Source organism: Vicugna pacos, chromosome 3 (assembly GCF_048564905.1).
Source record: "Vicugna pacos chromosome 3, VicPac4, whole genome shotgun sequence".
Taxonomy (NCBI): domain Eukaryota; kingdom Metazoa; phylum Chordata; class Mammalia; order Artiodactyla; family Camelidae; genus Vicugna; species Vicugna pacos.
In genome coordinates this window covers 27444607-27470020 of record NC_132989.1, presented here as the reverse complement: position 1 = coordinate 27470020, position 25414 = coordinate 27444607, and the positions used below count along the sequence as shown (strand labels likewise).

Sequence of the window (25414 nt, the reverse complement as noted above, 5' to 3'; positions counted from 1 at the left end):
CTCAGATCCTACAGCCGTGATGAGCTAAAAAGTCAGAAGCTGCTGGGGCTGCCCCAGTGCGGGTAATATTCTGAGGCTGAGGAGAAATGGAGCTTCATAGAGAGAAGCCAGTGAGAGGGAAGGGCGAGGAGGGGAAATAGGCCTTGTTTGTTTTTGTGGGGGAGGTAGTTAGGTCTATTTATTTATTATTAGTTTTGGTTTTTTTAACGGAGATACTTCGTACATGCTAAGCACACACACTACCACTGAGCTATACCCTCCTCCCCTTTTTATTTCTTAATTTAAACTTTATGCTCCACTTACTTCTCACAAGGATTTGAGGCCCCTCAGGGAGTACTTAGTGCCCGGGGTACAGACTCTAGCTGCGGCCAGGGCCCATTTCTAGAAGAAGGTGGCAGTGGAACTGACCAAAGCCGGGGCTCTCCCTGGGGGCAAGCTAGGTTGAGTATTTTCTGGAAGGCACAGAGCAGCCAGAGCCAGGTCCCCTCCCTTCAACTCTTAACAGCCGCTGGGCTTTGAGGGCACCCATCTGTTTGCATATAATTAGCATTTCATTTGCAAGTGATGCAAAGGATGGAAAATCCCTCCCCAACAGTGGGCCCCAAGATTACAGTCCCTAATGCTTTGCTCCCATATCTGTAGCACCCAGTGGTAGACAGGGTCCTGCCCGTGATCTAGGCCTCCTACCTAGAGGTGGCAGCTGCTGTGAAGGTGGTGGCAGCAGCAGACACGGGCCTGGCAAAACAAGAGACTTTCACATGTGACTCACACACTGAGGACTAGAAACAAAATTACAGTGTGAAAACCCAAGCAGGCAGAGTCCTCTCTGGGGAATCCCCTCCAGCTCCCTCTCTGTTTCACTCCTTTAAAAGCCCTGGCACCGCCCAGCACTCTGGAACTCTCCAGGAAAGTGCCCTGCTTTCCCAGGGATGGAGGGCAGAGGCTGTGCCACCAGGCTGGATCCCTTGAAGCTTTCTCTTAGGTCTCTGGGTCTCAAAAAACACATCAAAGCAGAGAAAAAGGCAGAAGTGAATTCATCTTGCAGGTGGTGATGAGTTGAGGCTTCTGAGCAGTTGCTGCCTTCCAGGCCCCAGGACTGCTTCACGTCCATTTTTTCCCAGCCTGGCTCCTTCCTTCCAATCCCTTCTGTGAACTATCTCAATACGTTCAATATACTCCTATTCTGCCCCAAATCACCAAAGCTGATTTCTGTTGCTTGCAAGCAGTAATCCCAGCAGGCACATTCCCTGTGATGGCAGGATGCCCTGAAACCCTTAGCAAAGCCACCTTCAGCTCCTGACACAACCCTTGGGATTTCTGCCACTCCCAAGAGACCAGCCTGGCTCCAAATCCTGCTCCTGTCAGCTACTAGTGGCCTGAATTTGGAGACACACTTCCACCCTCTGAGCCTCTAGTTCCCTCACTTGTAAAATGAAGCTGCCTATCAGGAAATATAGGATTGGGGTAGAGATTAAATGAGATAAGGATGAGCTGACAGATGAGTGGGGACGCAGCAAAGCTTAGTTTTCTTTCATTGTCATAGTTCTCAGCAATCATATCAATTTTCTATCAATTCTTCTGATTGCTTCATCTCATTCCTATTTTCATTGTTATTGTTGGAAGCAAGAGTAACATGGTACACTCAGGCATTACCAGGTGAAGGAGTAAGGCAGTCATTATTATTCCCCACTTTATCGAGGGAAACTGAGGACCAGAGAGAGTGATTTAGAGGGTGGGCTACCAAGTCAGACTCAAATTCCATCCCCAACACTAACAAGCTGTGTGACCTTGGGCCAAGTTACTGGTCCTCTCAGAATCTCTCCTTCCTTATCTGGAAAATGGGGACAGTAAAAGTACCTGCCTCACAGGCTAGTATTAGATAACAGCAAGGAATTACGACTTTTTTTTTTTTTTGGCTGCGATAATGCCTTTGTGGTTACACAAGGAAATGTCCATGTGTTTAGAAATACATACAAAAGCATGCAAGAGTGAGATGACATGATGTCTGGGATTTGTTTTAAAATATTTAAAAAGAGAAATAAAAAAGGTAAGAAGGAAGGAAGGGAGAAAGAAAGTAAGGAAAAGCAAAACAATTGTAGTAAATCTTGATAATTGTGAAACTGGAATGAAATTGGGTTCATTATACAATGCTCTCTACCTTAAAGATTTTTCGTTAAAAAAAAGACTACATGGAAAAAAAAGAGAGACCACCTGCCTCATAGAGCTGTTATGAGGCTTCACCTGTGCCAGCCTGGAGGCAGCACTCAGGAAACAGGGGACGTGAGCTGACTTTGCTACTGCCATCATTGTTGTCACTATCCTGTCAGCCTGAGCAGGGAGCCAGGGTAGAGCAGGGACTCCTCAGGGACACCCCTCACTGTGGGCTGTGTGCCATGGCTCTGTCAGCAACACTGGAGGTGGGGTCAGTCTGATGCTCAGGAACAACGGGAGCCTTCCAGGCCCTCGTGCTGCCTGTCACCACCATCAGGCCCTGTGTGAGCGACTTTTTTCTAAAAGATTCCCTGCTGGGGCTCTGTTGAACCTGCAGATCTGGCCGCCAGGCCTGCTTCAAAGCCCGGGTGAGTATCCTGTCACAGCTCCCTGATAAATGAGGGAGATGAATTCTGCCAGTGGGACCCAGCTTCTGCACTCTAATGTGCAATGGTAGCTGCTGTGGAAGGAGGCAGCGACCAAACTCCTTACTTCCCACCCTTGCCGTTCAGACACAGCCTCCTCCAGAGCCAGCCACCAGGGGGTGCTATGCACAGGCTCAGCTGCTCCCCAGCGGGATCCCGCCTCCCCTGGAGCGAGCGGAAGGAGGCTGTTGGACTAGCTGCCTGGTCACCCTGGGTCAGGGCAGTGAGTGAGTGCAGTTCTTGTAATGCAGCAAGCTCTCAAGCCTCACCCTACCCCCAAAGTGTTTATTTCCTCCTGCATTTAAAAAAAAATAACATTAAATGGTTTATTTTTTATTACAAAAGCAACTCATACTCATACACTAAATGGGTGCTTTGGATTTTTGTTTTTCTCTTGCTGCACGATTCAAGATTTCCTGAGCTTGGGGCAGGAGGCTCCTAAATTCTTTGGGCTATGGAGTAGAGGAAGGGGCTCCAGTGGCCTAAGACCTGCCCCTCTGGGCCTCAGTTTCCCCTGTCTGCATGTTTGGGGGTCCTGGCCATCTCATGGGTCTCTCTGAGCTCTAGCAGTCTGGCTTTCCTCAGTGCTTGGGGCTGGTCCAGGGAAGGTAGGAGGGGGAGGATCACCTCTCAACCTCTGCTCCAGAGGCCCCCCTCCCTTTTTCCCCCGTCACTTGCCCTTCAGTGCAGCTCTGGGGTTCCTCCTCCAGGGCTCCTCCCTAACCACTCTGATCCTCACTGCTCTTCCCCTGAGGCCCGCACAACTAGACTCTGCTGCCCAGGGCATGGAATTACACCAGGCCGTTGTCCACACAGTGGAATTCTAACTGCCCACTGATGCCCCCCATTCTCTGGGGTCTGTGGCACTAGCAGTGAACAAGACAGGCCCAGTCCTCCCTGTGCTGGCATCATAGACCCCTGACTAGCCTGTGAGCTGGTGCTCTGGGCAACTTCAGGAATTTCTGTGGGTGTACAGGAAAGACCAAGACAGCATTTCCCACTCTGGGGTGCAGGCGTGCTGCGGGTCTGTCTCAGGTACAAGTGCCAGCAACCAAAGGGGTTTTAAGCGCTTTCCCCCTGCAGATCTGAATCTTGTCTTCGAACATAAAACAAAAAGTTAGAGCTCAGCTACAAAAGCACAAGTAGTTTGGGAACCAGCCAGGTCCTACCCCTACTATTTTGGAGGGAGAGCGGGGGCAAAAAGGATTGCAACTTCTATCCTTCCTAGTTTGGGATCCTGGGTGCAGGGCTGAGGAGGAGGCTGGGAGCATTTCTCTGGCTCCAGGGTAGAGGTAGGAATTCAAGCTAATCTCTGAGAGCCTGGTGGTTCTCAGCTCTGCAGTCCTGCCCTCCCAAAAACCAACTGTCAGAATGGATAGGGCCACCCTAGCCCCCCACCTAAGTCCAGGAATCCACTGCAAATGGCTGGTGGCTATGGCCTAGCATAGCGCAGAAACCCTCGCCCAAGCCAGAGGGGCTGTGAATTTCAGAAGGGGAGTTTTCAGCCTAAACCTAGTCCCACAATGAATCAGGATGGGCAGAGGGGCCCCACAAAAACCTTTTTCTATCCCCCATCTTGTCAAGATCTGCCATGTCCCCATCTTCCCAGGGCACTACCGGCCCCAAGAAGTGATGATTGTTTATGGTTAGTGGGCTCAGTTGTACTAGAAGCTTCCCCCAGCAGTGGGAGCAGCCCTGAGATGGGGAGAATGTTGGAGGGAAGGGGAGGGGGTGGGTCATGGCAGCCAAGGGCCTTGTATATGCAGGGCTAGAGGCACCAAAGCCCCACTTAGAACAAGAAAAAGAATTCCCAGTTCAAAGGGGCATGTTCTCCCTCAAGTGTTGCCCTCAGAGCTGGATCCACCCTGGGGGCCCCTCAGGTCTGCTGGGGGCAGGGACAGGAGGGTGAGGGACACAGGGGGAAGTTGCTTTCAAACTGCCCCTCAACTACCTCCTGCTTCAGCATCTTCCAAAACCACAGCCGGGAGCAGACAGAAGAGGAGAGAAGTTCTGAAACTATAAAAACAAGACAAAGCTTGACCAGAAGGGGAAACCCTTTAAGATGTCAGTAATAATAGAGCAGTGAACAAAAAGTAAAACAGCAGAGCTGACAAGGAAAACCGCAGCTGTCAGCAGAGGCCCACCAGTGACCCAGAGGTGAAGAGATGCACTTTCACCGCTGCAGAATGGAGGCCGGCTCCAGAAAGTGAGCCGCTGCCCCTCGCTCCAGGACAGCTCCAGAGGCTAGAGGCATGAGAAGGGGGGATCTCAGACAGTTCTCTGGTGCTCTGTTTCCAGGGAACAGAGTGCTGTTGCCCCAAAATGAGGCACAGTTCTGATGTCCCACCTTTAGGACAATGACTTGTATTCACCTCCGTGGCAGAGAGCTCCTGAGAGCTTGGACTAACTGACACCCATGAGAGGCTGGGAAAGAACTCAGCATCCCTGAGCCCCTGCGCCCCAGTGAGAAGCCATGGAGGCTGTGACTCTGTGGCCCGGTTGATGATAAGACCATTTCCCTTGACCGTTTCTGAGAAGTACTTCTGTGCTGAAGGAGGCCATTGGAGACCTCCACCAACAATGGGTTCCTTCTGTCCCCTCACTGCCTCACACAATGACAGGAGAGACATCTCTGCTGGCTGCAGAGCTACAGTTAATTTGGAGCCCCGAGACCCGGGTTTGAGCTGCGTGACCTTGGGCAAGTCACTTCCTCTCTCTGAGCCGCAGTTTCCTCATCTGTAAAATGGGGTTAAAAGATCTACCTCTCAGGGCTGTTGTGAGGATCCGATGAGATAACAGTGGGGAAAGAGTTTTGTAAACAGTCAAGTGTAGTGTCTGGAGACATTCTGGAATCCAACACATATTTCTTGGACATCTGCTCCCTGCCCACCCTGGCTCAGCCCAGGACACACAGTCATGAGCAAGAGAGAAGAGTCCAGCTGGGACAGAAGGAAAAATGAGAGTGAGCAGGACACCCTAAGCCCACATTTGGGATTCCGCGCCACCCAGGGAGACTGTGTAGGGAACCCAGGCCTCCCAGCTCCTGTCCTTTGCCCCTGGAGGTTGTCTGGGTGGCTTATCTCCCTCAGCTGTGTCACCATCAAGGCAAACTCAGCCATCCTAGAACCCCCGATACTTCCAGGACCGCCCCCTGCCCCCCACCATGGAGATTACTCAGCTGGAAGAAGCAGGGCTATAATTTGTAATCGGAGTCACCCAGCAATGTTTCCACAAATTAGTCAGAGAGATCTCTCCCGGGCAGCAGCCACGAGAAGGGGTTTCCAGCCTGAGCAAGGCAGATGTGGGGGACATCTCTGACCCCTTTCCGCCATCAATCCGTTGTTACCCTGCACTTGGGTGCTTTGTTTCCCTAGAGAGGATGCAAACCTGTGGGGCAGCAGAAATGAGTGATTGAGAGCCAGACCATCCTGAGTTTAAGCTTTCACTCTACCTCTCACCAGCTGTGTGACCTTGGGCAGGGAATTGACTGCTGGGATTCACTTTCCCTAATAATAGGAGTTTCAATCTAATTACGCTGTTGTGGAGACCAAACAAGGAGATTAATGTAAAGCCCCTGCAGGGTAGACTAGGCATAGGCGAGTTTATCAATTAATTTTTGTCTATTTAGCAAATACTTACATGGTACTTACTGAAGCAGAGAGGTTAGGTGACTTGTCCAAAGTCACAGAGCTACCAAATGGCCAATATTGTAACCCAGGCTCTTTCCTCTCCTGCTTCTTCCCATCTGTTTCCTCCCAGCCCCTGGTTTTAGAAGTTGAAGTGAGAGGAGGCTGATTTAAGAACAAGCCCCCTCCCACCATCAGTCTCTGTCCTCCTTGGCCCCGGCAGGCCTGAGAGGGGCGTCTGGGCGCGGAACAGGCTAGGGTATATGATGTCAGCCCTCTAACCAAGCTGCCACCTCAGAAAGGTGACGTTGTGGTTACTAACCCCCCTGAGATCAGCCTCTTACAGCAACGCCCTCTCCCCTCCCAAATTCCGGCCCCAGTTTGGAGCCGGAAGTGTTCAAGCCTTTGCCCTCACACTCCACACAGAGCCGGTGTTGCTCAGACACCTAGTGGGCTCAATGGGCCACGTGAGGGCCAGACCCACTCAGGAAGTACAAGGGACTGCCCACAGCCTCGGAGGAGCCTCAAGGGTAGAAACCCCCTCAGAGGCTTCCCTCCCTTGGAAGCCCTCAGCCTCTGTTCGCACACCTCTGGTGACAGGGAGCTCACTGCCTCTGTCAGGGGCCCGGCCGGGCCACGGTTGGCCAGTTCTGCCTAGTAGACGTGCTTCCTCAAGCTGAGATGAAATCTCTCTGTGTAATTTCCTCCCATTAGTCCTCTCTCTGCCCTGAGGCCCCACAGGCCAGCTGGCTCCCTCCGGCCTGCAGACATCTGGAGATGGCCATCTCTTGGCAGGAGGAGTCTCCACTCAGGCTGAACACTCGGTGGCCTCAGAAGGCAGGATTCCTGGTGCCTTCCCCACCCTGGCCCCCGCTCTCCACCCATGACTAGCAGGACTGCAGGATTGCAAGGACAGCCTCTGCTAAGCACTTCAAAGGGCTGGTCCTAAGCTCAGCCCTGCTGGCTGGGAACAATAATAATTGACACTGGCTGCCACTTAGCAAGAACTTACCCAACTAGACATTGTGTGAAGTACTTTACAAGCAGAAATTCATCTCTTCTTCCCAGATCTTGAGACAATATATTTTTTACTATTGCTCCCACTTAACAGATGAAGAACCGAAGGCTCCAAGAAGGAGGTGATTCACCCAAGGTCCCACCCACAACGAGTAAGTGGAGAAGCCCCAGTTCACACACAGGCTGTGAGCTCTAAGCCCACCCCTTGACTCTCAGACGACAAAGACAGCAGTCAGGACACAGAAGACTCACTCACAAGAAAGAGACTGAACAGTTCAGGAGAAACTGAGGGCTTTAATTCTAAAGGCAATGGGAGTCTGGAAGGGAGAGAGGTCTCTTTGGACTGGAGTAGGTGAGAAGGCTTCCTGGATAAGGGAGAGACCAGAGATGAGCCTTGGAAAAAAACAAGGCATTTCAGACACTGCAGAATTCCCAGCTAACGAAACAATGGGAGTAGCCCCTGGGAGTTTGAGGGGCTGAATTGGATTGGACCTTCACACAACAGCTCCAACCCATCAGCAGCAGGCATTTACTAAGCACCACAGTATGCTTGGTTCATGTTAGCACTCAGCAGGAACACAGGTGAAGGTACTGTGATCCCAAGAAGCTGAGAGTCCAGTAGTGCTAGAGTGAAGTCTGGTTAGAGCTATGAAGACCAGTTTGGGGTTCAACTACCATTAATTTCCTCCATATCAGGGTCAAACATTGGGATATATTTTGAGTAAGGAGTACCCCTCCCTGCCTCCTGAAACCAGGGATACCAGCATTCCCCAAAGGCTTTCAGAGGAGCCATGTTCTTTGGAAAATCATACATGGAAAAATAGTTTTATAGTCAAATAAGTTTGGGAGGCACTTAACCGAAGAAAGCTAGACAAGGTTTCTCTGGTACAGGACTTCTCAGAGTCTTTACTGGTGGTATACATTGGACTGACTGTGACTACAGGTCCTCCGGCACAGGTCCTCTTTAAGTCCTCCCTTCTCACCATGTCCTGTTGCTCCTCCCCACACACCACACACACACATTCCAGCTGATAGAAATAAGAGCGGGCAGTCTACATGGGGCACTGAACCAGGAAAACCTTGAAGCCCAGTGCACAATGGTAGATTATGCACCCAGGAGGTAGTCTGCCCAAGGAGAGGGAGCAAACAGGGAGAGCCAGTATCTGGGGAGACAATACTTGGGAAGATTTGTCCCAGTTGGTGGGGGTTGGGGGGACTATAGGAACTGGGGCATGGTGATGTGCCATTCGGAAGGAATCAATAGATGGCCAAACTCTCTCCCAGGATCCTGGTTCACCTAGGCCCCAGAGACCCTATGGGGTCAAAGTCCTTCACAACACAGAATGTGGGCTACTGCTCTGCCTGATGAAGGCCCTGGCCTACTAAATCCTTCTTGCCTCCTAAGCTGACCTTCTTCCTCCAGGAAGCCCTCCCTGTCTTCCATGACATGCACATAACAGCCAGGTTTCTGAACCCCTGGCTCCTGGAAACTCTAGTGGCCTGATATCCCCTACAAGTTGGCAAGTTTCTTGAAAGCAGGTACTGGGCCTGCTACTTCCTCCCCACATTCTAAGTGATCACTGCTATGAATGACTCACCCATCCATCTATCCATCAAGTCAGGCATCCACCCCAAAATTTCTAAGCACTGCAGTTTGCCAGCTCTGTGTCAGACCCTAGCGATAAGTGGCAAAGCCCTGACAGCCCTGACTCAAAGGAAGACATCTAATGGTACTTACTACAAGTAAGACATCAGGACATCAGTGTGTCTGGGGCTGTTCCCACACCCCAAACAGGAGCGAATGTGGGCACACTCCCCTGTGAACCTGCAGGCGACTCTCACATGGATACTGGGCCTCAGTGTCCCCCACTTCCTGTTGCATTTCTGATGCCTTCTGGACTCATCACAATGGGCTTCTCACTGCATCCCTGCAACTAGGTAAGGGGCACTGGGTCCAGAGAAGGCAGTTCACTCAGCAGGCCAGTCGCGGAACAGGGACCAGGACACAGGCCTCCTACTACTGAACTCTTGGGAGACTAGTGCGCCCTGGGGGCCCAGTGATTGGCACGTAGCATCCATTCCCAGTTTGCCTTTGCTGCTGACACCTTGGCTTCTGACTCCAAACCCCCTCCTAATGGAAACCCAGGACTATTTATTCCTCCTGGTGAGTGAATCCCAGCCTCAATCACTGGGAACAATGGCTGGCACCTTGTGAGAAATTAGCCCCTGGGAAATTGTCATAACAAACCCTCTGAACCTGTGAGGCATCTCTCTTTATAATCTCACCAACACCACCCCTCAAGCCAATTAGACCAAACTTCCTTGGGATTTCATCAAGAAAAGCTAACATCTAGCTTAATTATTAAATTTCTATTTTAAGAGCAATTCTTGGTTATTGCCTTAATTCTAGGGAGCTGGGGGGAGAACACACAGAATATTATAAAGAAGGAAGAAATGATCCCAAACCCTTCCTGCTTCATTTCAAAAGCAGCTGCCAGAGCAGTCCCACCCCAGCAATTGTGTCTTTGCTGTTCTGCAGGCCACAACCTCCCACAAGTATGCACACAGATACACATGCACAGACACGCAGTGAAACTACACAGTTTTCAGAGAGCAAACTGTTTCTAGTAACAAACCACAGTCTGCCTCTAGGATGTGTGACCAGGCTTTGCCCTGAGAGAGAAAGTTCCACGGGAAGTGTTCCTGCCCGGAGCTAGGCGGTGATCGGCAAGTCCCAACAGGATGCCAGGCAGCTGGCGGGCAGGAAGAGACCCTCTCTGAACCTCGCCCCATTGTAGTTTTACCACATCCATCTGGGGCTCCTTTGAGCCATTTTCTGGAAATGCCACATTTCAAGGGTCTCCCTGTTAGAAAAGGTCAGAGAGTTCATGCAGGCCTTTCATGTTAAAGGAACATGAAAGAAAAGGAAAGGAAATGTATGTTTTTAGCCTTAGTTATGATTAAGTGGGCTCAGGGCATAAGAATATTTAGATGATTTACATGATGTTACATGAAGAGCCAATTAGCTTAACAACTTCCGAAAACTATCTAGTGCAAGAGAACCCATTTATTAGAGCACTTGGACTGTGCTGGGTGCCGTGCTAAGCTCTTTCCTAGGATACATGAATCATCTCAACCCTGCTCCCACAGTGGAAGGCAGGCTCTGGGGTGATACCCATTTTACCCATGAGGAAGCTGAGGCTCAGAGAGGGTCAGTGATTTGTCTGGGGTCCCCCAGCTAGTAAATGACAGGGTAGGGACCGAAACCATATCTGTCTAAATCCAAATCCAGACCTCTCCTGTTCCAATCCTCAACCCTTAAGAGCTCTGCATTTGTCCTGCATTCAGCATCTGAGGACAGTGCAGTCGGCCTGGTTCATCTGCATGGAGATGAAGCCTTGTTAAATTTCCGGCTCTGACCTGGGCTGCATGAATCTAGAAGATTCTGTGGCCTCCCTGAAGCTGCCTCTGGTCCCCAAACTGCCTGGTCACCTCCAGGGGGCAGCCACAGCAATATTCCAGTCACTACCCCTTGGAAGAGACCCAGGATCTATTGTCTGTGTTTGGGATCTGAGTCAACACCCAGCGCAGGCAGTCTAGGGTGGGCGCAGGGAAAGAGATGGCACAGACTGAGGTCTGTCGGACTCAGTGCTCTGGGCCTTCTCACCCAGTGAAGGCTTTGAGCCACCCTATACAGACCACCCAGGGACTTGCCCCAGTCCTCCTGGTGGCCCCTGTATGCAACATGAGGCACCTAGAAAGTTGGGACTCTATTAGTGACAGCTCATTCATCAGCACTTGTCTGCAAAGACCACAAAGCAGATAGGGACACCCTTTGGAATTTCAGAAATCATAATGGAACACAAGAATGTGGTCGTGAGGGTAGCTCAGGAATCAGACTGCCTGGATTTGCAATTCTAATACCTTCACTTCCAAGCGGTGAGATTTAGGGTAACTTATTCAAACTATCTGAGCTTTAGTTTCTTCATTCATAAAAGGGGACAGTAGTCCCTATGTCATAGGATCAGTATGATGATTCAATGAGATAATGTATGTGAAGCCTGGTACATAGTAATCACTCAGTAATATGAAGTCACTGTGTGAATGATGGCAATGATGATGGAATCTGTGCTGACCAGACAAGGGGCTACTGCAGAGCTGGATCTGCCTTTTGAGGACAAGCCTGAGTAACTTTTCCTCTCTGTCTCTCCAAGCCCTACACAGCTTTCCAGGCCCACATGAAGTCCGCCTCCTTCAGGAAGCCAGCCTGACTACTCCAGCCACATTGATCTCCCCGTATCTGAGCTCCTCCTGCCCACCCATGGTCTGTAAAGATTAATTCAGTAACAAACTCAGCTCTAATCATTTCTCAGCTTCTCAAGCAATCAATGCCTCCTGGAGGGCAGGTCCCCTCCTCTGACCCTGCCTTCTCCAAGCCTGAGTCCAGAGTAAGTACAGGGTAGATGCTCCCTCATAGGCCTTCAGGCTGATTCCAGAGTGGCTGTGGATGTCTGAGACTCAGCCTCTCTCTCCCTACCTTTAGCCTACCTCACACCCCTCTTTTCCCTACTTACCCACCCACTCCCCTGGTTCTACCCAGCAGGGCAAGTAGTTGGAGCCGTGACTGCATAGGGCAGTGGCTCCCAGAATTTGGGATTTCACAGCCCTATAAAATGTCCAAAGAAATTTGGGGGTGGGAGAGAATGAACTGAGAATGGCTAAGTTTTTCAAATAAGGATATTTTAAAAATCAATTCTCACTATCATTTTAGTAAAGAAAAGCTGTTTTCACACCAATAGAGCAGATAGTTCATAATCTTTGATTAAAGGTTAATACTTTGAGGCTGAAAAAAATTTAGCCTTATTGAGAAAAACAAACAAACCACCTCACTGTTGCCCTCACTTCTGTCCTTTCTCCATGGAGAAAATTTCAATCCCCACTAGTCTATGTCCACTGGGACCTCATGGGTCTGTGGACTTTATCCTGGAGTAGGCTCTTGCTAAGCTGGGCTCACCCTCAAATGCAGGAGGACCTCCAAAGCCTTTGGGTTAGGCAGATTCATACTCCCATTCAGCTTCCCAGAGAAGGCTCATACCAAATCGAGATCCTACAACCTCAGGGGCAGAGGAGGTGGGGGAGGCCTTGGGCTCCTCCTCCTGTACCCTTTCCCGCCCAACTGGGCTACATTGGGCTTGAATAACAACTCCCCTCCTCCCTGACCCAACTCTACCCCCTTCTAGAGGGTATGAGTGAGACTAAACAGCAAGCTCACACCCAGTAAAGGAGACTGGGGAGACCTAATGGGCAGGGTTCTCCCCACATCACCATCCGCCAAGCTGAGCACTAGTGCCCACCCCCGCTCCCCCTCCCCCCCAGCCCCCGGAAGGGAAGAAAAGTGGGCACTCCAGCCTTGAGGTGGGGGACTGAGGCGCCCCGCTGAGCGGGTAGAGATAGGATCTGAACGCAGAGAAGGGCGGCCCTGGCTCTTTGATCCGCAGCCAGCCTGGCTGGGCCTGGACCCGCAGGGGCGGCGCGGCCCTCTTCCGGCCAGGCTTTGAGCCGCTGCAGGAATCCTCTGGGGCTCTGAGCCGGAGAGGCGTCCAAGATGCCCTCCCCTCCTAAGTATCCTGTGCCCCAGTTGCTTTCGGGAGACATGGGAACGTCTACCGTGAATCCGCTGGGGACTGCGGTTTACTGCACCGCGATCCAAAAGGGCTAGTGTCTTTCCTAGATGAATGGTTGAGCCGAGCTCAAGTGTGCTGAGGAGGCCCACGTGGACATGACTCAGGGTGCCTGGTAGATGCGATGAAAGCTGAAGCACATTCCCGCGCTCCTTGGGCTTTAGACCCTGCAGCCTAGACTTTGGAGGGCCCGCCTGCGCCAGGCTCAGAGGCGGTGGGCTCCGCGGGAATGCGACTTTCAGGTTGAGCTGCTTGGGACCACCGACCACTCGTCAGAATCCCGCGGCCCACGTAGCTGCCCAAAGCCTCGCATCCCCTGGCCGCAGTTCCAGGCATGCAATTCACTTGGGAGAGTCGTTGTGGAGGGTGGGGGGTGCGGCTAGAGGATCGGTATTGGGTGGGAGCAGGATACTTCTTCCTTGTCTTGGCGGTGTTGGCGCCTCAGAGCCACATGTCTGAGGGGCCCGTCACAGACGTGTGATGTATGAGTCCCGCATGCAACAGACACTCAATAAATGTATGAGGGATATATACTTCCATTCGGACTGTGTGCAGGCGACCTAGAAGGGGGTCCCAAATTGGCAGAGGGCTAAAGAATGCGCCAGAGAATGGGGTTTTGAGGAGTTCTAACTCTGCCGGCCAGGTGTTCCAGCACAGCCTCGAGCAGCCCCCAAGCTCTAGGAAGCCCCCAGTTCCAAGCCTAGGACATACTGGGCCCCGGGGACAGACGCAATTCACACCTTGACCCCCTTTCCAAGCCACCCCCAAGCCCCAAGGGCGTAATAGACCAGCACCCTCCACAGCCGGAGGAGAAACCTGGGCGCGGGGCGGAAAACTCTAGTTGTAGGTGAGGAAGCGGGATCGGGAGTCTCGTTTAGAATCCTCGCATTTCAAGAGGAGGGTGATGTTTTTTAGGCTCGTCCCGCGCCTCACTCGGGTTACGTCAGGGGGAGCGAGCCCTTTAAGACTGTGCCCAATTGGGCGCGTCCCTGCCTCTCCCGGGAGAGGAGGAGCAGAGCGCTTTGGCTCCGCCCACCGACCGGGCCCGCCTCCGGCGTCCCCACCCCGCCCCCGGCACTCCGCCGGCGGCGCCTTTGATGTTCGGACCCGCCAGCTTCCCGAGCGGCTCAGCCAGGCGCCCGCGCCCCGCGCCCGCAGCCCGCCCAGGCGGAGTCAGCCCGCGCTCCGCCTGCCGCGCTCCGGGCTCGGAGGTCCGGGCTCCGGGCTCGCCGCCTCCCGGGCCGGCTCCGCGCCCCACACCCCCGCGCCCTGCACCTCCGCGGGCGGAGCGCACCATGCCGCAGCTGGACTCGGGCGGGGGCGGCGCGGGCGGCGGCGACGACCTCGGCGCGCCGGACGAGCTCCTGGCCTTCCAGGATGAGGGCGAGGAGCCGGACGACAAGAGCCAGGACAGCGCCACGGGCCCCGAGCGCGACCTGGCTGAGCTCAAGTCGTCCCTCGTCAATGAGTCCGAGGGCGCGGCCGGCGGCGCGGGGGTCCCGGGGGAGGGCGCCGGGGCCCGTGGCGAGGCCGAGGTCGGGGCCGAGGTGAGCGCTGGCCCGCGCCCTGCTGCTGCCCGGCAGCTGCGGCGCTCCGCCAACCCCGACGCGCCGCTCGCCCTTCCCTCCCCTCCCTTCCCCGGTCCTTGGGGGTCCCTATCCCTCAGACCCCTCCTGTCGCGGGCCCGGGGCCCGAGCCCCCAGCTTCCCCAACCCCCTCAAGGCCCCTCTGGATCTCTCCGCAGGCTCTGGGACGGGAACACACTTCTCAGAGACTTTTCCCCGACAAACTTACGGAGTCTCTGGAAGATGGTGAGTTTATGCACAGCCTGGCCTGGGTGAGAGAGCGGGGCCCCCGAGGACGGAAGGGAGCCGAGGGGCTGCCTCCCCTCAACTGCAGCTCAAGGAGGCGGTAAAGCCGAGGGGGTGGGGGAGTGGGGGGCGGGTTTCCCGGGCGCCGCCAGGCTCGAGTCACTTCCGGTGCCCTGACCTTTATAGGAGTAAACAGACCCCTGCCATCTCCGCCTCCCCTCCTGCCCAGGTGACTGACTAATCCCCTGTATTGAGGAGCAAGCGTTGGCCAAGGTTCCTTGGCCAGAGCGTGGCGTGGAGGTCGAGAAAGGAAGGCCTGAACTCGAGGTCTTTCGTCCAAACTTGGCACTGCGGGCGGCCCCAGCCCTTCAAGTCACAAAGTTGAAGGGGATCCGTTGGCAATTCTGATTTTTGAGAGAGAGAGAGAGAGAGAGAGAGAGAGAACGACCCCGGCTGGCGCGTCTGACCAGCTGTGGTTTTTCCAGGCCTGAAGGCTCCGGAGTGCTCCAGCGGCATGTACAAAGACACCGTCTACTCCGCCTTCAATCTGCTCATGCATTACCCACCCCCCTCGGGAGCAGGGCAACATCCCCAGCCGCAGCCACCGCTGGTAAGTGGCCCCAGCAGCCCAGCCCGCTTTGTGCCTGCTGCCTCCTTGATCGGGTATGGACAAGAAGTGACCTCTGCCTAGAACAAAATAGGTACAGGACAACTCTGTTCTCTTTTCTCAAACACTTCTAGTGGGATCTGAACCAGAAGGAGAACTTTCCTGAAGGGAGGAGGGCTGCCCTGGGCACCCTCCTTTACACCAGCTGTTGGCTTATATCTCCTCAGCTTGCTCACAAGCAGGTGTGCGCCCTGTTGTGGTGCTGGGTGATGCTGGGGTGGAGTTTTCTTGGAGAACTTTTAAGCTGAGACCACCCACCCCTTCTGAGGGTGGTGGATGCAGTACGGTTGGAGCTGTGAGCTTTGCTGTTAGCATTCTCCCACTAAGTCCCAAGCCTCAGTGTTTGGAGGAATGGGCAGAAAAGCTGGTCTGCTTCAGGTCTGGTGGTACAGGAGGAGCATGCTGTACTCCGTCTGTCCTTATTAGCATGAATGCGCCCTTGCTAGAGAAAGAGCCCAAACGCAATGTGTGGAAAGTAGGTTTTTATGAAGCTGGCTTAGTTTCAGATGCACCAGGACGGGTTTGCAGAGGTGTTTCAAGTCAGTAGTGTCAGTAAGAGGCCTGTTTAATGAATTTGCAAATTAAATATGTTTAAGTACCGCGTGCTTTGAAAAGACTCCGTGATCATTAGAAACCGTGCTTTTCCGCCCCTTGGTGCAGATGACCTAAAGGGTGAAGAGCCTATTCTGAGTGCTTAGAGCAGTAAAGCTGTGCTTACAAAAAATTCAAATTAGTGTTTCAGACCGTGTTCAGTTGGCCCAAACGGGTGAGATTAGAGCTTCAAGAGTACATGAAAGGTTTGGGGACTCTGGTGGGCGGGTGTTGGGAGCAAATGTAGGCCTGGTGCAGGTGGGGCCAGCAGTGGGAGGCTCACACAGCTAGTGGTGGGGGTCACCCAGAGGGCGAAGAGTGACTGCCCAGCTGTTTCAGATCAGGAGTGAGGAGCGTTGGTTCTGAAGGCTGTTTCATGCTGAAGCTGGTGGGACATGAGAAAATGGATCATGTCTTCCCTCCAGAAACCCAGGATGGAAAACCTGGCAGACAGCTGACTAAAATGAGCTCTTTGTCCTTTGGACTCCTGTTCCTCCATCTGTAAAGGAACATGTTAGTTGAGGGTTCAGTCTGGCTTTCTGCTCTGGGGTGGCTCCATCATGGGGTACTTCTTTCCACTTCTGTAGGGGAAAGGGCTTGTCTTCTGACCCTGCCACCTGACATAGCAGCTCTCCCCAGAAGTCTCTACAGAGCATGAGCTGATACTTAACAAAGATGTTTTCAGGGCCCCCTACAAGATGTAAAGCCTTAGATTCGAGGCCAAGTGGTGGGACATAACCCACCACTGCCCAACCAACAGCAGATGAGTTGTTTAGACAGGGGGCTGGGGTCACTGTGATAACCATGACTAGACCAAAGGCCTAGGCCTCAAAACAGCCCTAGCAAGGCAGGTTCCCTCCAGCCTCTTGTGAGTCCACAGAGGCACAGGGAAAAGACAGCATGGGCAAGTGGTAGGAGAGTGCCCAGAGTGGCAGCGCCTGGTTCTCCGTAAGGGTGTGGTGATGGGACCATTCAGTGTCCTTTAGGTTACACTGGTCAAAGTTTAGGCAGATGGAGGGCTGCCTCCAGCAGTCAGAAGTGAGGGCTGAGGTAGGCACACCACCATGTCCCTGGTCTGAATCATTTATTTTGTTCAACTTTGGAATCTTTCTGAAGCTACAGCAGATGCATTTGTGTGTTACACCCTTTCTTATAGGGACAAATCCCTTTGTCCTTCTCCCCACCCCGCTGTAGCCTCCCACTGCCTGTCTTCTGGGAACACAGGGGGACATCAGGTTTTGGAGCTGACTTTCTGTGCCCTGGCATCAGCTGCTCCATGGGCCTGGGGAGAAGGACGGAGGCGGGGGCCTAAGTTGGGGAGATGCTGGGTGAGGAAGGTGTATATGAATGTAGGGAACCCTCTTAAGCAAATCTGATAGCTACAAATGAGTAGCAAGTAAGAGTCTTAGTTGCTTGTGTTACTCGAAGAGTTGTGTGAACATTTAAAATATGGTTGAGTTTCAAAAAGCAAAATTAATTGACCCCATGTTTTTGAAGCATATTTATCATGTGATTTAGGGTTCAAGTATCTGGAATGAAGAAAACTCTCATGGGGGTCCGGAACTCCTTGCAGGGGCCCTGACGAAAAACCACCTTTGGAAGTTTTTTCCAAAACTGTGCTTTCCCCAGCGCATCTTCAGGGAACAGATGACACGCTGTCCAGCCACTGTCCATGGGCCTTAGAACTAGCTACCCCCAACCCTGCCTTTGCTTTTTGCCCTCTCTGAGAGAATGTAACTGCTCAAATCACTTGACCTCCCCAGACAGTGGGGAGAACCCATGCCAGGAACCCCTCTATCCACTTGTGGGTTGAATGTCCATGTGGCTACCACGTTGGAGGCCTCAAAGCAGGCAGATTCGAACCTTGGCCAGGAGCAACAGGGCGAATGACCACCTCACAGCCAACTGCCAGGAGGCAGAGGGAGATTTTGCCCAAAAAGGTTGCTGCTTTTTGGTACCTGGCTTCTTGCAAACTCTGTTTTAGAAAGGGGAAATTAGGTTAAAGTTTATTTCATGGCTAATGTTTCTCTGGCATCTCATGTAGGCTTGCATAGTTACTGGCCTAGACCAGTGGCCACTGCTTGTTTTGTGCTTGCTGTGCTCTAAGATTGAAACAGGGGACAGGCTGTGGGCTGGTCCTGGGCTAGGCTTTGAGGGGATTCTGGGATGAGTACAGCATCTCTTTAGAGAAACTCAGAATCTTGAACTGACAGTCTGGTGCACATCCTCATCTCGAAAAGGTTATGAGGCGATGTCGCGCTTCTGGCCCCTTCTATGGGCTCCGCTTGGAGCCTGTGGCCTGGAAGGCTGCTGAGCCTTTTGCCATTTAGATGATGCTCAGAATAGGCCAATTCATAGAGACAGAAAGTAGATTTGTGGCTGTCAGAGGCTGAGAGAAGAGGAGAAAGGGAAGTAACTGCTAATGGGCGTGGGGTTTCTTTTTGGGGTCATGAATATGTTCTGGAATTAGTGGTGATGGTTGTACAACCTTGTGAATATACTAAAAGCTGCTGAATTGTATATTTTAAAATGGTGAATTTTGTGTTATGTGAATTACATGTCAATTTTTTAAAAAAGAGCTGAGTTGAGCCTTTTGGCTCTTACAGTTACTGGGGGCTGTTTCCCTATGCCTGACCGCCACTGCTGTCCTGGTGTCTGGGCGTGTTCCAGGGGCTCTGGTATGGAGGAGCCACTTGAAGCAGTGGACTCATCTCTGTGTTCCTGGCCATCGGGCTCACAGTCCCTGATTCCAAATTCTGAGGTCCAAGTGAGGGCCATGCAAGTGAGCCCTTGGGGGAGCAGGAGGTGAGGGTACGAGCAAGACTTGAGCAAAGGAAGGAAGTGCTGCTGACGCATGGCCAGCCTGTCCGGGGGAGCTCTGCAGAGATGCACCCACCCAGCCCTCCACACCCCTCCAAGAGCAAGCAGCAGGGCCTTGCTGGGGAGGGTGAGTGATGGTTGGTCACCAGCCCTGTGGTTGGAGTGAAGCCTGTTAGGAGGGAGTCTGGCACCAGCCTGGGCAATGGACGGATCAAAACCAGCCTCTGCCTCTGGGAGTGTGTAGCTGAGCAGAGGAGACAGATGAATAGACCTGGATTCCTGGCCAGAGGAGTCCTGTCACAAAAGGCCCTGCTGAGGGTGTCCTGGGCAGAACTGTCCCCGACTTGGGCTGTGGCAGAGGGTCTGCTGAGCAGCTTCCTGAAGGAGTAGAGCTGTGTGACAGATAAAGAGGGGACTGGCAGGCATCTGAGCTCCCCTCCAAACATCCCAAATCTTCCACTTCTTTACTTTAGTCGCCGTCCTCCGGCCCAAGCCATCACCATCCCTCCCCTAGTGGGCAGGAACAGCCTTCTCCTGGTCCCTCTGCCCCACTTGGGTCCCCCACCCTAACCCCTACCCTAACCTCCAATCCAGGCTCCACAGCACAGCCAAACATAAGTCAGATCCTGTCTCTCTCCAAACTAAACCCTGTAAAGGCTCCCATTGCTCTTGGGGTAAAATCCAAGCCACTCACCACAGCCTGGGTGCCCAGGTGGCCAGCCCCTGCTAACCTCCCCTCCTTGCCTGCACCAGACTCTTTCTCTCTCCCTAAAAAGCAGCTATTGCAGCCATCAGGTTCTCTCTCATCTCTCCACCTTTGCACTGGGTCCCACGGCTTCCCGTTCTCCTCTCTAGCTCTTCACATAGCTGCCGCCTTCTCATTCCTCACTTTGGCCTTATCCAGATGTCACCTCCTCAGAGAGACTGCTTCTGACCACTCAAGTGGGACCCTCCACCGTCCCCTCTGGGCCTTGGTTGCCTTGCCCACCCTGGCAGCTCTTCAGACCAAGGTGGTTGGCACTGCCCTATGATGTACTTGCCATGCTTAGGCCAAAGGCAGTTCCTCTGTCAGAAGGCTCTGGACTTCTGAGCCTTAGTTTCCTCATCTGCACAATGGGACTGACAAGCCCTCCTCCCAGAGCTGGAGTGAGGACTGGAGGCAGCAGTGCTAGGGACGTGCTCAGCTAGGTGCCAGCTTGGCCTGGGCTTGGGGGTGGAGGTTTGGCCATGACTGATCCCTTTCCCTTGCTGTCCTGGCTCCCCTGGGACCAGCAATGGCTCAGTGGAAGGCTTCATGTGGACTCCTGTCTATAGAGCTGTGTCTCCACTTTGGGCCATGGGGTTTGGGGGGTCTGAACCCTGGGGGCCAGCCCTGGGGCTAGGACTCAGGTGGACAGGCCCTGTCCTCAATGCCCTACCTCAGCCAGGGATTCTTGGGAGGAAAAGTGTTATTCCTGGGGCCAGGCTGGGAGCCATAGCCACTCACCCCGTCCTGAGAATCCTTTCCCACCACTCCCAAGATTTGTCTGAGAGGGGCCCCCCTTCCTCAGCCATGCAGAAGCCCTTTACACAAGATGTTAAGTGCTTAAGCTATTTTGTAAGAGAGAAAAAAGGGAAAAGACCTTCATGGCCATTAGCCTCTGGACCACTCACAGGGCTTTTTTCACACGGTTCTCCCGCCCCCGCACGTCGGGGTGCATGTTTGCAGGCCCCCAGGCAGTGCCCGTGTTCAGCTGCTTTATTTGTTTCCCTCATCTTTATTGTTTATTTCTCCATCATGTGGCTTCTAGTTTGCTCACAGGTTGCCTTCTCTACCAATGGGAATGATGCTCTGTACAAATCACCCCATAGTTTCCATTTTGATTATTTTCCTGGAGCATAATGTTCATGGAGAATAATGGGTTTGAGAGATAGGAGGAATTGAGGCGCTTTGCTTTCCTGTATCCCCAGTTTGCTGCAGGTTCCTTGCAGTGTCTGAGCACAGCCATCTTGAAGTTTCCCCTTTTTGTTATTCATTTAATAGGTTCATGATGGGCAGTGATACTTTAAAGTAATTTTGACTTGCATTCCTTCCTGACTTGGAAGGCCATGTGGTACTGGCTGTGGTATTGGCTGTGGTATTTGGAAAATCTGCAGCCCCTTCAGCTGCTCCTGAGGTGGGACTTTGTTTCAGGGGGCCTGTCTGATGCCTTTCACGGCCAGGAAAGTGCCATGAAGGAGGCCCATCCTGCAGACCCCTGCTCCCGCCTGTCCTCAGGGGCTACAGTTTTAGGGCCACTTGTCCACTCCTCCAGCTCAGCGGGGTAGAGGACCTGACAGAGAGCCCTGGGGTCATCGCCAGGATGCAGGTGTTCTTCCCCCACCCTATCAGGGTTTCACCAAGCCAGCTTCCACCACCAGTGAACGGGAATCTCCATACTAGTTCTGCCCACCTCCCCGGCTACCCTGAGACTCAGGTGTGAATGGGGTTGAAGCTGGGAGGACTTGGCCATCCCCTCTCCAAGGCGATCAGCAGACCCAGCCTGCACCCTCCTGGATCTCCTGAGACCACACCCACCCTGTGGCCGGGCAGGAGGGAGGTCTAGCTGGGCTGTAAGAATGGGCTCCAGGGGCGCTGGTTTCAATGTGCATAACTCCTGAAGTCAGGACGGATTAGGGTGGGCACAGAGCCACATGGAGTGGGGCAGGGGGAGCCACAGCCTCCCTCTAAGCCTCCCCGGGCAGCTGTGGTCCTGGAGCCTTACAGTCACACTCCCTCACACCTTGTGATGGGCTGCTTCCTGCCACTGTGTACAAACAAGACTCCACTGGAGGAAACAGGTGTTTTATCAGGTCACAGCACCCCCCCCCCAACAGTACAGTGCACAGATCCTTGGGTAACAAGGCTCCTTCTGTAGGTGGGGACAGAAAGGCCAGGTCACAGCACCCCCTACAACAGTACAGTGCATGGATCCTTGGGTAACAAGGTTCCTTCTGTAGGTGGGGACAGAAAGGCCAGAGTGGAAGGGGAAGGCATTGAGTAGGAAGATCCACCCTCAAATATCCTATCTATCTGCTGCTCCTTGGCTGAGTGGTCCTGGGTAAGTTGACCCCTCTGGACCTTAGTTTTCTCATCTAAAAACCAAGGTGGTGAGGGTTCCTACCTCCTGGGTTGCTGTGGAATGGAGCTTCATGAGTGGAAGCCACTGTGGGAGGGATGGTCAACATGGTGGGAATGGCCTTGGTAAAGGACCTGGCCCTTGTGCCAGGCAGGTGCAGTACTCCCGAAGCTGAGGTGGACCGACGACCCCGAAGCTCTGCCTTCCTCAGCTCAGTAGCCAGCTTCCCCGGGGCAGGGCAAAGAGGATAGCTGTCTGGCCCACCTGGCCCTCAGCTGGTTGACGACTTAGTGCCAGCTCTATTTAGAATCCTTGTCCAGACCCCTCACTGGTATTTACTGAGCCCCACATGTGCTTGGCCTTGGCTGAACACAGAGGGGATGGCTGCCTCTGCCCCCGTAGAACTCAGTTCTGGCAAAGCAAAGAGACTGTTCATGAGGCTCACAGTCGGCCACACTGGATGAGGGGTACTGGGGAGGGAGAGAGACCAGTGTGGGCAACCAGGGGAGAATTCCAGCTGGCCCAGAACCTGTGAAGGTGAGAGTGGGAGGACGCTCTAGGTTGGAGGATAGTTTAAGCAGAGGAGGAGAGGCAGAAATTAATATGTTCTTCGTCATCAGAAGGGCTGCCTGAGGCCCACAGTCTGTGAGGCTGTGACCCTTATTCTCAGGCGCTGCTGATTCCAGAGCCTGGGAGTGGCTAGTGGACACAGGCAGTGAAGGGCAGGATGGTGCCCACCAGCAGATGGTTTGAGTTGGACATAGAGGGTGAGGCAGGCAGAGCCAGCAGCTGGGGCAGGTAGATGCTGGGAGGCGCAGTGGTGATTGGAGAAGTGCGAGCAGGGCCTAGGTGGAGGTGGGCTCTGGGCAGGGGAGACCGGAGCCAGCTGGCACATGCAAGGCAGGAGTGCCTCGGAGGGGGAAGTTTCGTGTTATCATTTATTTCTTTTGACCCTCAGTCTCTCTCCAGGGTCACGAATCCAGGATCTTGGCCCCTGTTTACTGGGCCAGCGGTGGCCAGTCAGCCTCTCCCAAAAAGCCCAGTTTGCCCATGATAGGAGGGGGCTGTAATGGAAGGAAGCCAGGGACCAAGGGCACCTCTTGTCCTGGCTGTGTGACCTCAAGCAAATGTTAACCTCTCTCGGTCTCAGTTTCCTTCTGTAAATAAGAGTCGGGATTCCTGGCCATGAGTATTTCTTTGGTTCAGATGAGTGCAGAAGAGGTTTGGGTGGGCCTCAGGTGGGGCTGTGTTGGGCATTGCCCAGCCTCCCCACCAGGCAAGAAGGAATTGTGGGGAGGGAGGGACAGGTGACAAGAGTCCAGCTGAGGGTATTCTGACTAACTCTGACCTGGCTCTGGTGGCAGTAGACCCAGCTTCCCAGTCTGCTGAGCCGCCTTCTGAAATGCATTACCAATGCTTTGTAAACTCCACATCATTTGGCCACATGAAAGCCTGAGATCTAAAAATAACCACTCCCAGAGAACGCTCCGCATTGGCGGGGTTCAGCTGACCTCTGCACGCACACCCACCACCAGGCCACCTCCCTTGCCAGGGAGCCCCTACTGGCAGGGCCACACCCACTCACCCTCCCAGTGTGGGCAGCCACTGCCTAGGGCCACTTTATCTGGGCACAGATCTCATCTAGCTGGTCTAGGCTTCAGGCCCCAAGGCCTTACCCAGGGCAGAATGTCTGGAGGAGCCAGGAAGAGGCGGCTGAGGGTGTGTCAGTAACCCCAGGACCCCTTCCCCAGCCCCATACATGCCTCGCCTGTCTGTGGGAAGCTTGTTGGGAAGCCAGTGGAACCATCTTACAGATGAGGACCCTGGGGCCTTGCAGAGGACGAGCACAGGATGCGGGACTTGGCCACTGTGAGATGGTGAGGAGGAGGGCCACTGGCTGATGTGCTGGTGTGAAAAGGGCAGGGTCCTGCCTGGGATCCTGTGGTGTTGGTGGAGAATCTGCCCCAGCAGGAAGGCAGGGCAGCTGTGGGTCTCCAGGCTGCTTGGGTTGACTCTGCCCTACTTTCTGTGGGCTCCCTCTCCCTATGGTCTCTATGACCAACTGCAAACCACTCTTTTCCCTAAAAATAAACATGCTTATGGGATTGGGGGAAGCTTTGTAGCTATCAAAGGAAATAATAGGGTGTTTAAGAAAATTACATTGCATTTTAAATAACCAGCATGAAAGTCATTAAGTTTGAAGTTTCATTCAAATCAGATGGCTCTGTGGCTGGCCCGGTGGCCAGGCAGGCAGAGGGTGGGTGGGCCCTCAGGGATGCTGAGCAGCAGCATGTGGAGAGCTTTGCAGCAGCAGCAGTGAGGTCTCTGCTGGGTACAGCCCGGATCCAGGCGGGGTGGCCCTGAGTGTAAGCCGGGCTGCAGCAGCTCCCCCAGAGCTTGCTGGCAGGCTTTGAAGCAGTATGCAGCCTGAGAGCCTCCCAGCTGTGGTGGGCAACCTCGTGGGTGGGGCTGGGGGGCCACAGTCCAAAGGGTGTGAGAACAGATGAAGCTGGGATTGCTAAGGCCACAGGGCTGATGGCCATGCTGAGGTGGGGGTTTAATAGATGGTAGTTTGGATCACAAGGGCTGGAAGGGATCTACAGGGCCAGGACCCCATCTGTCCTTATCACTGCTGGAATCTCAATGGTCAGCACAGGGTTTGACACGAAGTAGGTGCTTGTAAACAGTTGTTGAAAGAATAAACACAGCCACAACAACAGTGCATGTGTTGAGAACTTCCCAAGTGCCAGACCCCTGCTAGGGACTTTTAATCCCAGTATCAAGGGCCCTACAAGAAGCCGGGAAAGTAGATACTATTATTGCTCTCGTTTTACAGGTGGGGAAACTGAGACTCAGAGAGGTTAAGAACGTGCTAGTATCTGGCAGAGTCAGGACTTGGACTTAGGTCTGTTTTACCCCAAATCCCATGCTCTGCCCCTTTGCTCTCAAATGTGTGGAGCTGGAGGCATTGCAGGCTGCAGAGCTGAGCATTACTTCCATTCCTGTTTGGTTCATGAGCTGGCTTTCTCTGGCCTCAAAGAAAGACTTGGCCCTTACTGCCCCTCCTGGTCATGACCTCAGAGCTCTGGGCCTGGGTCAGGGCTGGACCAGATGCCTGGCAAGAGCAGGGCTCTTAGGGCCAAAAGGGCTGTGTTTCTTGGTTGAAAGCAGGAGCTCAGGCACAACACTGTAAAATGATTATGAATCAATAAAAATGTAAAAAAAAAAAAAAAAAGAAAGCAGGAGCTCAGGGCTTCCAGAATAAATACTACTTGGAAAGGTGTTTATAAATGACATTTAAGATTACCTCAGTTGTGATGCATGATGCAAGGACAGGTAAGGACTATGTATAGATGGAGTCCTTTCTAACTCTGGTCCTGGTCCTGGCTTAGCTTGGCGCCCACTCTTTGACTTCTTTGGGCCAGGTGCCCTCCTCTTTGTGGTCCAGGGATGGGCTAGAGGGTGTC

At 53.3% G+C, this 25414-nt stretch overlaps 1 protein-coding gene across 4 annotated transcripts in view; it reads left to right on the top strand.

Annotated features, from left to right (window-relative positions):
• Positions 1-14050: 14050 nt before the first annotated feature.
• TCF7 (transcription factor 7) overlaps positions 14051-25414 on the top strand; it is a 31775-nt gene continuing 20411 nt past the window's right edge. For all 4 annotated transcript variants that reach the window (XM_072957254.1, XM_072957257.1, XM_072957250.1 and 1 more), the window contains exons 1-3: positions 14051-14507; positions 14705-14771; positions 15257-15381. In XM_072957254.1, the coding sequence (XP_072813355.1) occupies positions 14058-14507; positions 14705-14771; positions 15257-15381 (642 nt within the window). In that variant the 5' untranslated portion in view covers positions 14051-14057. The remainder of the gene's footprint in view (positions 14508-14704; positions 14772-15256; positions 15382-25414) is intronic.